The 13,531-nt window shown below is 48.8% G+C and overlaps 2 protein-coding genes across 9 annotated transcripts in view; one reads left to right on the plus strand and one right to left on the minus strand.

The window, feature by feature from the left end:
• ZSCAN25 (zinc finger and SCAN domain containing 25) overlaps positions 1-13,531 on the plus strand; it is a 51,996-nt gene that overhangs the window by 8,714 nt on the left and 29,751 nt on the right. For 3 of the 8 annotated variants that reach the window (XM_067705641.1, XM_067705645.1, XM_067705643.1), the window contains one exon: positions 1,708-3,577. In XM_067705641.1, the coding sequence (XP_067561742.1) occupies positions 1,708-2,540 (833 nt within the window). In that variant the 3' untranslated portion in view covers positions 2,541-3,577. The other 5 variants (XR_010934794.1, XR_010934795.1, XR_010934796.1 and 2 more) reach the window with 4 other exon arrangements.
• Positions 12,282-13,360, minus strand: LOC137206525 (putative olfactory receptor 1F12P). The gene is given in 3 exon segments (XM_067705223.1): positions 12,282-12,620; positions 12,622-13,208; positions 13,211-13,360. Coding segments are annotated over 3 exon segments (945 nt in total). The 5' UTR covers positions 13,230-13,360.

Here is a 13,531-nt window from a genome sequence, read left to right on the forward strand (position 1 = left end):
TTTTTTTAAGAAATTTATTTACTATTTTTGGCTGTATTGGGTCTTTGTTGCTGAGCATGGGCTTTCTCTAGTTGCGGAGAGAGGGGGCTACTCTTAGTTGTGGTGCGCAGGCTTCTCATTGCGGTGGCCTCTCTTGTTGCAGAGCACAGGCTCTAGGCGCACGGGCTCAGTAGTTGTGGCACATGGGCTCAGTAGTTGTGGCTCGCGGGCTCCAGAGCACAGGCTCAGCAGTTGTGGCGCATGGGCTTAGTTGCTCCGCGGCATGTGGGATCTTCCTGGACCAGGGGTTGAACCCATGTCCCCTGCATTGGCAGGCGGATTCTTAACCACTGCGCCACCAGGGAAGTCCCCTGGCAGGACGATTCTTAACCACTGTGCCACCAGGGAAGTCCCTCCCTTTATCTTTTGATGGGCTTGCCTGAAACGACTCTTTTCCGTTTAAGCATCACCTGTCATTTCCCTCTTCTTTTCTTTTTGGCTTCTTTGCTCCCTAGTACCTCTTTTCTCTCTTCTCCTTCCCTTCCTCTTGATCTTCTGTAAACAACTATTAAGTTAGAGAGGGTATAAGAGGGATCACAGGAAGGACTTGTAGAAGGGCGTTTCAGTCCTAATAAATACGCCGATGTAGAGGTAGTCTGGTACAGACTGGGTTCATTCACTTATCCGGCAGTCATGAAGCGTCTCCCCTGAGTCAGTCCCTGTGCCAGGGTCCCAGAGACCCAGGTTAATAAAACAGGGTGAGGTGGAGGGCACAGTGCGAGCAGGGGTAGTGAGCTGAGGGAGGATGTGCAGTGCCAGGAGCTCCCCGTTGCTGGAACAGGTCTGTGATCCTGGGGAAGCTGAACATCTCAGATGACCGTAGAATAGCACATGCAATAAGGTCAGTCGTAAGTAAATGTGGAATAAACGGTGCTAATTGAGTATATGTGTTGATGAGACCCAGGATGGGGCAGTAATCTGGGCAAGTTCCTTAGAGGAAACCATTGAGTTAGATTTTGAAGGAAAGCAAAGTCTGACTTAGTAGGAAGTTAAGAGGGAGGGCATTAGAATTTAGCAGACTGTTCTGTAAAAGGGCATGGAGATTGTCTGAGCTTGGGCTACTGTAACAAAATACCAGAGAATGGGCGGCTTAGACAACAGACATTTATATCTCACAGTTCTGGAAGCTGGGAAGTCCAGGATCCAGTTGCTGGCATATTTGTTGTCTGGTGAGGGCCTCTCTTCCTGGTTCATGGGTGGCCACCTTCTTGCCTTGTCATCACGTGGCTGAGGGAGAGAGACATCTTGTGTCTCTTCCTTTTTTTATAAGGACCTTAATCCCATCATGAAGGATCATGCTCACATGACCTCTGTGTGTGCAGAGAGCCAGCTCTGGCTTCTCTTCTTAGAGGACATAATCCCATCCTGGGGGCTCCACCCTCATGCCCTCAGCTAATTAGTGCCCAGAGGCCTCACCTCCTAATAGCACCTGGGGGCTTAGAGCTTCAACCTGTGAATTTAGGAGGGAACACAAACAGTCTGTAACAGATGGAAAGAAGTAAAGGAATGTCTGGTTTTAGAGTCAGAGAAAGTCAAATGTACTGAGGTTGTTGGTTAAAGGAAAAAAGAAGGAATTCTTAGTGGGACACCCTTAGAAGCCAGGTTCTAACATGGAAGTTTACCTTCAGATCTGTTTCAGTATCGGTCTGTATCTCCCTTATCCTGTAGGCCTGGGGAGCAAGGAAAAGGAGGCGAAGACCCAGCCGGCAGACCCCAAGGGGCCGCTTGCTCGGGGGCCGGCAGAGAGGTTTGGGGAAGCCTCTCTCCAGGTCCCGGAGCTCGGAAGAACCTGTGAGCAGGAGGCCGGGAGCTCGGTGGGGAACGCGCCTGGGCCGCCCCCTCCCCAGCGCAGCATTGCCCCCCTGCCTGATGACCTCAAGACCCACAGCTCCTTCTGGAAGCCTTTCCAGTGCCCCGAGTGCGGAAAAGGCTTCAGTCGGAGCTCAAATCTGGTCAGACACCAGCGGACCCACGAAGAAGACAAGTCCTATGGCTGCGGGGAGTGTGGGAAAGGCTTCGCGCTGCGTGAGTACCTCCTGAAGCACCAGCGGACCCACCTGGGCAGGCGGCCGTACGCGTGCGGCGAGTGCTGGAAGACCTTCAGCCAGCGGCACCACCTGGAGGTCCACCAGAGGAGCCACACGGGCGAGAAGCCCTTCCAGTGCGGGGACTGCTGGAAGAGCTTCAGCCGCCGGCAGCACCTGCAGGTGCACCGGCGGACGCACACCGGGGAGAAGCCCTACACCTGCGAGTGCGGCAAGCGCTTCAGCAGGAATGCCAACCTGGCCGTGCACCGGCGGGCCCACACTGGGGAGAAGCCCTACGGCTGCCAGGTGTGTGGGAAGCGGTTCAGCAAGGGGGAGCGGCTGGTCAGGCACCAGAGGATCCACACTGGGGAGAAGCCCTATTGCTGCCCTGCCTGTGGCCGGAGCTTCAACCAGCGGTCCATCCTCAACCGGCACCAGAAGACGCAGCATCGCCAGGAGACCCCAGGGCAGTGAGGGCGCCCGGCCGAAATGCCCGTCTTTTGCTCACAGAAGGTGCCGGAGAAGGTGGGGCCTTCTGGAACCACCAGGCGGAGGGAGACCTCATTGGAGGATGTGCCCCCTTTACTCATTGAAGGGTTGGGGGCGTCGAGGGACGTTGGGGGCAGAGAGGCGCTTTCACCCATTTTCTTTCCACTCGTTTTACACATAGGGGAAGGGAGAGGCCTGGTTTATTTGAGAGGCCAGAGGGCACAGCATCTCACGTCTCCTACCCAGGTGGTGCTCGTACTTTCTCTTACCCTTTTTGAGGAAGCGGTATCCGGAGTTTCAGTTCAGGTCCTGGTTTTTCTCCTTCAGTGGATGTTCACGTCCACCTCCTGAGCGAGTCTGGTTGTCAAGGTGAAATCTTGTCCCGTGTCGGCAGCTTGAACCTCGTTTTTCTGAGGGCTGTGTCCCTGCAAGAACATTAGCTCTGTCTCCCTTCCCCCAGTTCTCTTTTCCATTTAACAGATATTTATTTGCTCAATAACACCTACTGTGCGCCTGGTTCTGGGAGTGCAGTGAACGAGACAGATGAGACCTCATTCCCCTGGAGCTTGTGATTGGGCCCTGGAAGCAGACTCGTTAATAACGCAGAGCGCCCTCAGTTCCCTTCACAGCGAGTGCCGAGAGAGAGGAAGTCCTCTCAGGCTCATTCTGCGCTCCTTCTGCCCTGCCCCTCCAGGTGCCTGATCTTTTCCTCCCAGCTGGGGTCGCTCAGGCAGCCTCCTTTATTTTACTTTATTTGCGGCCTCCTTTGTCTCTGTGCCAGTCTACTCGTTGGTGGTTTCCCCATTCCATTATTCCTTGAACAATAACAACTGTCCACACATCTGTTAGGAAATTAATATTTTGCTTTTGATCAGTGTATAAACAGAGTATTTTAAACAAACATCCAGGTCTGTATAAAATTCTAATTAAATGGGGCCGAAAGATGAACTAGTATTAATACCCTGTACTTGATGGCCCTTTACAATATATAAAATGTGCTGCTTCCCTGTTTTCTCACTTGACTCGTTCCACAGATATTTACTGAGGCCCGACAGTGTGCCAGGAACTCTTCTAGGTGCTTGAGGTACATCAATGAATAAAATAGGCGGGGTGTGGAGGTGGCGTGGGAAATCCCTGTCCTCGTGGAGCTTACGTGTTGGTCAATGTATTTGATCTTCAGAACCACCCAAAGTGGAACCCGTGGCTGTTCCCCGGGACCCTTTGGACCTGGCATCTGAGCCTGTGCCTCAGTCCTGTCAGCTGGCCCTGAAATGCATTCGCCACCACCTACCTCTTGTTCCTGAATCATCTCCGTCCTCAGTGCATCTCGGTCCTTGTCATCTGAGAGGTACTTGGGGTCCTCAGGGCCACCTGGAGATGATGAGACGGTAGCAGTCTGTTTTGCATGAGTGCCAATTAACGAAAGACAAAGCTGTTTGTAGGCATCAAAAAAACACATTTTTTAAAAATGAGGCGATGCGGCGTTTGTAAACGCGCTTAAGCGTCGCCGTCGTTAACGGTCTTCCTTCCTCTTGGGCGTTCTGGAGGCCGCCTGGCGGGCCTGGGCCGCGCCGCAGTGTCGCAGCGCTGTGCCTTTGGACACCGGCTGCTGAGCGATTAGTTTTCTGACGGGACTGTAAGTTAGTCTGTCTTTGGACTGTGTCCTGTAATTGCAAGATGTGATTTGTCTCATGGTGCCTCTTGATATTATATTCTTTCACTGGGATTTTTTCCCCCCATTTTTCATTGTAAATAAGGTAAATGGTAATGACTTTAATACAGAGAGTTACATTACTCAGTCCACCTTGAAAAACATTATTTTATCACTCATTTCTTGGCAGATAACCGTGGTGTTTACTTTTGATTTAACGAATGATCTCCTGGCCCTTCAGTTGTCCCCATGAGGCTGCGCTGACCAGGGCGCTGTGAGATGTCCATTCTCTGAGATGCTGGGCTGCTACTTCTCAGCAACATCGAGGTCCAGATGCAGAGTCAGCTCTTTTCTTCCCCATGCCCCAGACAAGCCAGGCAAGGCTTACAGCCACCTGGAGGCCAAACCCAGTAAGAGGCTTTTCCTAAGCCTCTGGCCTGTAGTCTGTGTGACGTGGGGGCTGACCTGACCTGAGTTTGGCCTTTTCTGGAAGGTCTGTATTCCAGAGCTAGGCGGGGAGTTTGGGGCCAGCGTGGCCTCCGAGTTGCTCATCAATGGGCTTCTGTTTACCTGAATTAAGTGGTAGATTCTCTGATCATACACTGGGTTTCCAGTCAGCTGAGATCTCTTGAGGGAGCTTCTGTAAGAGGCCTTGCTGTCTTTCCCACGTGGGCTCCCCTGTCCGCTTTGAGAACAAAGCTCATGGACAGTTCCTCAAAAGAGTCTCGGAAGAAATCTTTCCCCATGGAGTTGTAGTAGCCTTATTTTTGGTATCTATTCAAATGTCAAATATTGTTTTCTCTATTTTTCTATTTAGGAATTTTTCATAATAGAAAATTTCAAACATAGATAAATGAATCCTCATGTATTCATCATTCAACTTTATTTATTTTTTTGCGGTACGCGGGCCTCTCACTGTTGTGGCCTCTCCTGTTGCGGAGCACAGGCTCCGGACGCGCAGGCTCAGCAGCCATGGCTCATGGGCCCAGCCGCTCCGCGGCATGTGGGATCTTCCCGGACCGGGGCACGAACCCGTGTCCCCTGCATTGGCAGGCAGACTCTCAACCACTGCGCCACCAGGGAAGCCCATTCAACTTTAATATATACTCATAACCAATCTTGTTTTATCCCTACCCCATCCTCCTCCTCATCTTCCTCCCCAGTTGAAGTATTTTAAAGCAAATCCCAAATGTTGTTTATAGATATTTCAGTGTATATCTCTAAATGGTAAGGATTCTTAAAAAAAACCCAAAAACCCACAATACTATTATCATATCTAAGAAACTGAGCAGTTGCTTAATTCCAAATTAATATTTAAAAAAAAAACCCCACAATTTAAAAAAAACCTTCTTTAAGATCAAAGTAAGAAGACTTCCCTGGTGGCGCAGTGGTTTAAGAAGCCACCTGCCAGTGCAGGGGACACGGGTTTGAGCCCTGGTCTGGGAAGATCCCACATGCCACGGAGTAACTAAGCCCGTGCACTACAACTACTGAGCCTGCGCCCTAGAGCCCGCAAGCCACAACTACTGAGCCTGCGTGCCACAACTACTGAGCCTGTGTGCCACAACTACTGAAGCCAGTGCACCTAGAGGCCGTGCTCCACAACAAGAGAAGCCACCGCAATGAGAAGCCCGTACACTGCAACAAAGAGTAGCTCCCGCTCGCCAAAACTAGAGAAAACCCGTGCGCAGCAACGAAGACCCAATGCAGCCAAAAAAAAAAAAAAAAAAAAGTAAGATCCGTAAATTTTAATTTATTGCTTTGTCTTCTAAGGCTAATAATCTATAGTTCCTATCCCTTTTTCCCCTTGAAAAGAAATTTTTTTTTTAATTGTAATTTTTTATTTGGCCGCGCTGCATGGCTTGTGGGATCTTAGTTCCCCGACCAGGGATTGAACCCACACCCCCTGCAATAGAAGCGTGGAGCCCTAACCACTGAACCGCCAGGGAAATTCCCCTCCCCTTGCAATTCATTTATTGAAACAACTGAATTATTTATCCTGTGGAGTTTCTCATACTCTGAATTTTATTGTTTGCATACTCATGGCATAATTTAATACAGTTCTCTGACATCTGATTAACTAAAAACTTAGGTGTAGAGGTGTAGCCAGATTTGTATTTCACGCTTTGGCAAGAACACATTGCAGATGGTGGCATGTCTGGTTGTTTCTCATTATATGATGTTGGGAGCCTAAATGCATTTATTTCATTAATTCTATAAAAGATTATAAAAGATTCTTCGTTTATTAGCTGGAAAGCTTCTGTAAGAAATTTCCCCTCAAAAAAAAAAAGAAATTTCCCTTCACTATTAGATACAGTTCCTAGAGGAAAGGAAATGCTTGACTCTTCCTTCCCTTTATTTACCTGTCTTCACAATAATAATGATCTGGGGGCTTTGCTTCTTATAAAAGTGATCAGTTATTATTATTTTTTAATCAAAATGCATTAATGAATTCAAACCAATCCACCACAGTTGTTATTCTTATTGATCCTCAAATCATTTCGCTTTTGGCCAGTGGGAACCTCTTCACGTTGGCTCCTAAATGGACATAACCCTCATCATCTTTGATAGCTTCTTTGCTGTCTGGTGTGACAGGGTGTTACAAGATCATCTTGTGCATTTCCTGCCCCTTTTGAGAGTGAAGGGAAGTGCTATTATGTCAGGACAGTGGTGTAAATGGGACTCCAGGACCAACAGGGATATTTGGTCACTTTATATTTAGCCTTCACTGTGTATGACTGGGTGTCTGCAGTTCCCTCACACAGGGCTAATGTGTACTTCAGGGCCTGGCTGCGCGTCGTGGGCCATGCTGCTGTGACAGGAAAGGTGCCACTCCCAAGGGGTGTGACCTTTGTAAGAGAAACCCCATTTTATCCCCTGGGTGTTAACAGAACCAGGTAACTTTCTGCCCAAGGTGTGTCCTGGGGAGCTAACGCATTAAAAAATTGCTTCTCAAAGTGTATGCCAGGGTGAATGTTGTCTGCAGGCTGATTAAGTGTGCTAAAAATACTTTGCGTACCTGTTTTATCCCGGCCTAGGGAAAAGTATGAGAACCTTTGTTTCTTAAAAAATAAGCTGGTTTCAAGTCTACTTTTGAGACAGGGAGGAACTGGCAGAACACATTTCTCTAGAGTCTACTTGTTCTTTTAAACTCTGCCCAAGTTTCTCAGCCTCCCCACTATTCTCCCTTTGTGTCAGGAAATTCTTTGTCTTGGAGGCTGCCCTGGCTTTTTTGTGCATGGTAGGCTGTTTAGCAGAATCCTTGGCCTCAATCTACTTGATGACAACTGAAGATGTTTCCAGGCCTAGCTAAATGTCCCCTGGGGGCAAAACTGACCCTGGCCGAGAACCCCTGCCCTTGGGGTTCAGGGTAAGAGCTGAAAAGACTTAGATGGTTTAGCTATTGAAAGGACTGGGCTTCCAAGGCCTGGAGCTATTTCCTGCTAACCTTAAAGAGCCCTGGCCTAATTTCTAGAAAACGAAGGAGTTACTAGAGATCACGTGGGTTAAATGTAGTGTTGCCAAGCAGAGCCAAGAGCTTTTGGAGTGGAATCTCAGGATGGGGTGCTGGGGTCTATCACAGGCAGCCTGGGTGGTTGCTTTGGGTTCCTTTCAGGCAAGCACCTGCTGCACTACTCCACACAGCAGTGAGCTTTTGCCTGGGGCTAGGTTCACCATCCTCAGTGAACGCATGCGCAGTGAGAGCCAGTGAAGCACAGGGCAGCCAGTTCCAACTTTTTTGCCTCCATGATAAGGTCTCCTAAGGCCCACAGTAGTCACAAATACTTGAATGGATGAAAGACCTGGATTTCTTCCTTTTTCGTAGCTAGAAGGCTCTCTTGCGGGTGCCTTAGGAGGGAAGAACCCTGCAGCAAGTTGCCCCCCAGCGGCCCCCGATCTGGCAGTCATCTGTAGCTGCTGTCCTGCCAATTGCAGTTATGTTGAATTCACTTAGAAATTCTACAAATCAAAGAAATTCACTTGGGCTTCTTACAATTTCATATTCCTATCTTGCCTTATTTTTCTTTATGATCTTCAGTGAAGGGCATATTTCTAGAGATTGGTCTTATCCAGCCCATTCCCAGGACTGACCTGTTTCAATAAAAAATTTCAGTAAACATTTGTTATAAAGTGGGGAAGGTAGGCAGTTGTCTTCCTTGTGTTTGTCTCTGGGAATTTAAACTGCTGGGAGAGTGAGGATGGAAGAGGGGGTGGGTGATGCAGGTGTTGGGCCCTGAGAAGCAGAGGGACTTAAGAGAAGCAGTTTGGAGGAGCAGAGAGGTTCCAGTAAAAGGTCTGCCATCACTGCCACGTGCACCACCGTCTAAGTGGCCAGAGACCAGGAAATAGGGCAGACGTAAGAGCTTGCTTCATGTTTTCCCTTCCTAGTTAAAAAATGTGTTTTATTGAGAAGGTGGTATATTAGCTTTTAGAGAGACTGGGAAAAAGTGGTGGTAGAAGTCTGTATTTGCCTTCTTGAGTCCCACCTGCAGAAGCTGTTTGCGTCTTACACCATCTCCACGTCTGTGAAGGATTTGAGAAAATCCGGTCTCTATCATCTAGACATTTTGCTGACTCCTGTGGAAGGGCTCAGCATGTGCTGTGAACTGGAAGAACAGAGTGAACGATAAGCAGTTTATCGTTGAGAACCAGTGTTCCCACTAGGTTTTCCCAGTCTTCAGTTCTAAGCATTCTAAGGTGCTAATGGAAAGAATGGAAAATAAGAGGTGGAAAAACCAAGAGTTTAAACAGCGTGGTGGTAGCACACATGGAGGGATGGAGTGGAATACAGCGTTCAGAAACAGACCCAGCTCTGTATGGAAATTTAGCTTATAATAAAGATGGTAGCTCAAATCACTGGTCATGCTGTTAAATTAATTAAACAAGGAGACCATTAGAGGTGATTCTAAAGCCTTGGCAGCCTATATAAGCAAACCAAAACCTCAGCCTGTAAATGCCTCAAGGTTAAAAAAAATCGAAACCTAAGGACAACCAATCACAAACAGCCGACTTGACTTTCCTGTATAAGGCAGCCTAAGCTATAGCCACTCAGATAATTTCCTCCCTTTGCCTTCTTGTCTTCTCTGTGAATGTCTTGCCCCTACATCCTGTGGCTGGAATGATTTTTGCTCAGATAAACTCTTAAAATTTTTACTATGCCTCAGTTTATCTTTTAACAATGCTTTTCAACAGAGATTCTCAATGTCATCTGAAGACCACTTACATCAAAATCACCTGGGGAACTTGTTTAAAATGTAACTGGGGGGGCTTCCCTGGTGGCGCAGTGGTTGAGAGTCTGCCTGCTGATGCAGGGGACATGGGTTTGTGCCCCGGTCCGGGAGGATCCCACATGCCGCGGAGCGGCTGGGCCCGTGAGCCGTGGCCGCTGAGCCTGTGCATCTGGAGCCTGTGCTCCGCAATGGGAGAGGCCACAACAGTGAGAGGCCAGCGTGCCGCAAAAACAAAAACAAACTATTTTAAAAACGTAGATAATGGAACTATTTTTTCCCCTTCTTTTTTTAAAAAATTTATTTTAATTTATTATTTATTTTGGCCGCACTGGGTCTTCTTTGTGGCGCGTGGGCTCTTCATTGCGGCACGCGGGCTTAGTTGTGGTCAGTGGGATCTCAGTTCCCCTACCAGGGATCGTACCCGGGCCCCCTGCATTGAGAGCTGGAGTCTTAACTGCTGGACCACTAGGGAAGTCCCCTACCCTTTCTTCCTGAACATTTTATTTTTAAATAGAAGTTAACATTTTGGTATCTTCACACGATTGGGTTTATGTTATCAAGTCTATAAGAGTGGCTGAGCTTCTGAACTTTTTATAATTGACCTGTGTGCAGGTCATTCCTTCTTATTTACAGCCTCCAGACCAGGACTTGAACCAGGCTGAAATGGTGTTTGCTGTAAGAGAAGGGTTATCTTATCCTACGCCCTTCCTTGGAAAAGTAGGCATCAGAGCAGGCAGTGTCCTCACAACCCATGGATGAGCAAGGTCAGTTGAAGGTCTTTCAAATTTATTTGTCACTGCCTCCCCCCCAACTTTTTTTAAAAAATCTTTTTCTTTTTCTTTTTTTTTTTTTTTTTACCTTGAGGCCAAACCATTGTATTATTCACCATTATAGTAAATGCATACGAAGACCTCTTCTCCATGCTGACGTCAGCTTTTCTTCACATCATTTTCATGGGTTTGAGGTGAGATTTTATGGCTATTATTGTAGTTTTATGATTAGAGACCCAGGAGAGCTGAAATCCAATAGTCCCAACTCCTGAGGGATCCCAAGGAAACAATATGTTCAAGGAACAATAGCAAACTTTGAGCCAAAGTACAACTCTGTTAGTATCTGAGTTACACCCAGTAACCTCCATCATGGGCTCACTGGTAAAAGGTGGGCTGAAAAGTAGCTTTGGCCTCCCTTGCTTCCCACTCTCAGCCCCAGATCTTAATTGAGGACCTGTGTGCTCAGGCATGGTGGGGAGAGAGAGAGACAGAGAGCGAGAGAAGTGACTGGACCTAAGTGGAGACTCCAACCAGACATACGGATAGAAGATGAGCAGTCGGGGGCCAGACTGGAAGGAAGGGAGCTTCATGCCTGGATGATGACCCTTTAGGGCACACTGCCCTTCATAAAATATGGACCAGAGAACTCCTTGGGCTCTGATCAACCAGCTTGGTAAACTCTTTTTCCTTGTCTGGTGTTGGGGAAATATAAAAGTATTGGTTAAGGCAAAATCATGGGGAGAAAGGCCATAAGTGTTCTTTTTCCATGTCTGCTGTCAATTTAAATCAAAACATTAAAATTTAAAAAAATCTTTAAACTCGACTCCAACAATCCTGTTTGGGGTAGAGTTGAGGTGAACTCTGCAAAGTGGAAGAATGCAAAGCAGAGCATGAAAGGGGCTATAATAGAATTCAAATTATATGGAGTTCCAGAGGAGAAAAAAATACTTCCTTTTGACTGGGGAGACTCGAGGTGGCTTCACGAAGGGCGTGGTATTTTATGCGAGCTTGAAGGACAGCGAGAGTTTTGATAGAAATGAGCAAAATGGGATGGCTGGAATAGCATGAGAGGGACAAAAATGCACGGTGTGTTTGGTAGAATGGTCAATTTCAGAGGGACTGGAGTCAAATGGCTGGTAATTGGACGGGCCAGGACTGGATGCCCGTTGTGCTGACTTTCTGGGTAATGCTCTCCCAGCTCTGCCATACCCCTTGCAGCCTAGGATATCATCCTGTTGCTCAGGAGGCCACATACAACTTCTTCAGCCATAAACTTGTTACATGAGGCCTTTCCCCTTTGTCTCCTTCTCCAGGTCCTTCCTGTAGAGAAGCACCTTCGTAAGGATTATTGTGGCCCATGCCTTTTATGTGCTTCACACCCAGAGAACCAGCTCTAAGTCTAGCCTCTCTTCTCTCTTTACCGTGTGGCCAGCAGACCTCTCTTTCCTAAGAAAAGCACATAAGTGGGACAGTATGGGGCCTGCGTAGGTGGTCAGCTGCGACAGTCATTATAGGCATTCCTGATACAAGTAGGTAGAGCTGTGGAGCTCCACCCGGCAGGGCCCAAGGCCGAGAGTGGGACAGCTTTGAGGAGGACCGTGAAGCCTGTCTCCAAAGCTAGGTTCAACCCAGAGTGTGGGGTGGTGGTGGAGGAACTGGAGGAGTTTGGAAACTGGGATGCTTGAGGGTTAAGGGTCTGAGGCTCTGTGGGGTGCATGGGGGCACTCAGAGGGCATCTCTTTGGCACAGGCTGTCAGCATAGGTCACAGATTCCTATGAGCTCACCCTTCACATGAACCCCCTCCAGAAGGTCTGCAGATAGAGCTAGTTTATACCTGTTTATGTGGTCCTGTCTTTACGGGAGAGTTTATTCCCCTTTGGTAGTCTGGGCAGTCAGTGCAGGGGCCAAGAAGTTTGGGACTTGCAGATTACTTATGGAGCAATGAGAGGCTTCCCTGGCCATGGTGACAACCCAGGACGATGAGGTCTGTGCTCCTCCCACCCTCTCTGTGTGGAGCCTGTCCCTGGGGTTCATCCTCCTCTAGCACAGAGGCCCTGAAGGAGAGCTCTGCTGTCACAGCCCATGGGATAAAGCCTTCAGGTTGACCAGTTTCCTTAGAGCTCCCTTCATGTCCTTGTTCCTCAGGCAGTAGATAAAGGGATTCAGCATGGGGGTGACCACCATCTACATTACTGAAGCCAGAGAATCCTTGTCAGCTGCGTGGGAGGATGAGGGACTCAGGTAGACCCCTGTGATGGTCCCATAGAAGAGAATGACCACAGCAAGGTGGGAGCCACAGGTGGAAAAGGCCTTTGGTTTGCCCCGGGCAGATGGCACCTGTAGCACAGCAGACACAATGTGGATGTAGGAGACGAGAATGCCAAGGAAGGGGATGAGGACCGCCAGGTCCCCCTTCCAGCAGAATCATGAGTTGGTTGAGTTGGGTGTTGGGGCAGGAGAGCTGGATCAGGGGAGCAAGGTCACAGAAGGAGTAAGGGATGACGTTGCTGGCACAGAACTCCAGCCGGGCCATGAGGAGGGTGTGTAGCAGGGAGTGGAAGTTGGCGAGGGGCCAGGAGCTCCCCAGCATCAGGGCACAGACTGGCATACTCATCACCGTGGAGTAGTGCAAGGGCTGGCAGGTCGCTGTGTAGAGGTCATAAGCCATGGCCATCAGGTGGAAGCTGTCCATGTTGACAAGCAAAATGCAGAAGTAGATCTGGGCTAGGCAGCAGCCATAGGAAATGGACTGAGTCTGTGTCTGGATGTTCACCAGCATCTTGGGGACTGTGGCGGAGATGAAGCAGAAAACTACCAGGGAGAGGTCGCTGAGGAAGAAGTCCTTGGGCGTGTGGAGGTGGGAGTCTGAGCCAATGGCCAGGATGATGAGCAAGTTCCCTGCGGCCCCGACCAGGTACATGACAAGGAAGAGCCCGAAGATCAGCTCCTGCCTCTCGAGCTGGCTTGAGAGCCCTAGGAAGATGAACGCAGAGGCGCTTGTGTGTGGTTTCGCCTCTCCATGGTTGGCTGCTCCTGCTAGGAGAGCCAGACCAGGAGCAGACTTTAGAGAAGATGGAGACGCCCATGCCTCCCTCCTTCCCTCATATAATCCCTCAGCTCACATCTCTGTGTTCATTTGGTAGAAACCCAAAAGAAATCTCTCTACCTATCAACCAGGGAGTCCTGTGGCCTCAACAGATCCCAAAGTCAGGATTTTAGTGATTTTGCCACCAAAATACTACTGCACCTGAGCCCCACAAAGCCCCATGTGCCGTCTCTCCAAGGAGAATCCTTGTGACATACGGCCCGGTACCCAGTGGTGG

The sequence above is a fragment of the Pseudorca crassidens genome, chromosome 15 (assembly GCF_039906515.1).
Source record: "Pseudorca crassidens isolate mPseCra1 chromosome 15, mPseCra1.hap1, whole genome shotgun sequence".
NCBI lineage: Eukaryota > Metazoa > Chordata > Mammalia > Artiodactyla > Delphinidae > Pseudorca > Pseudorca crassidens.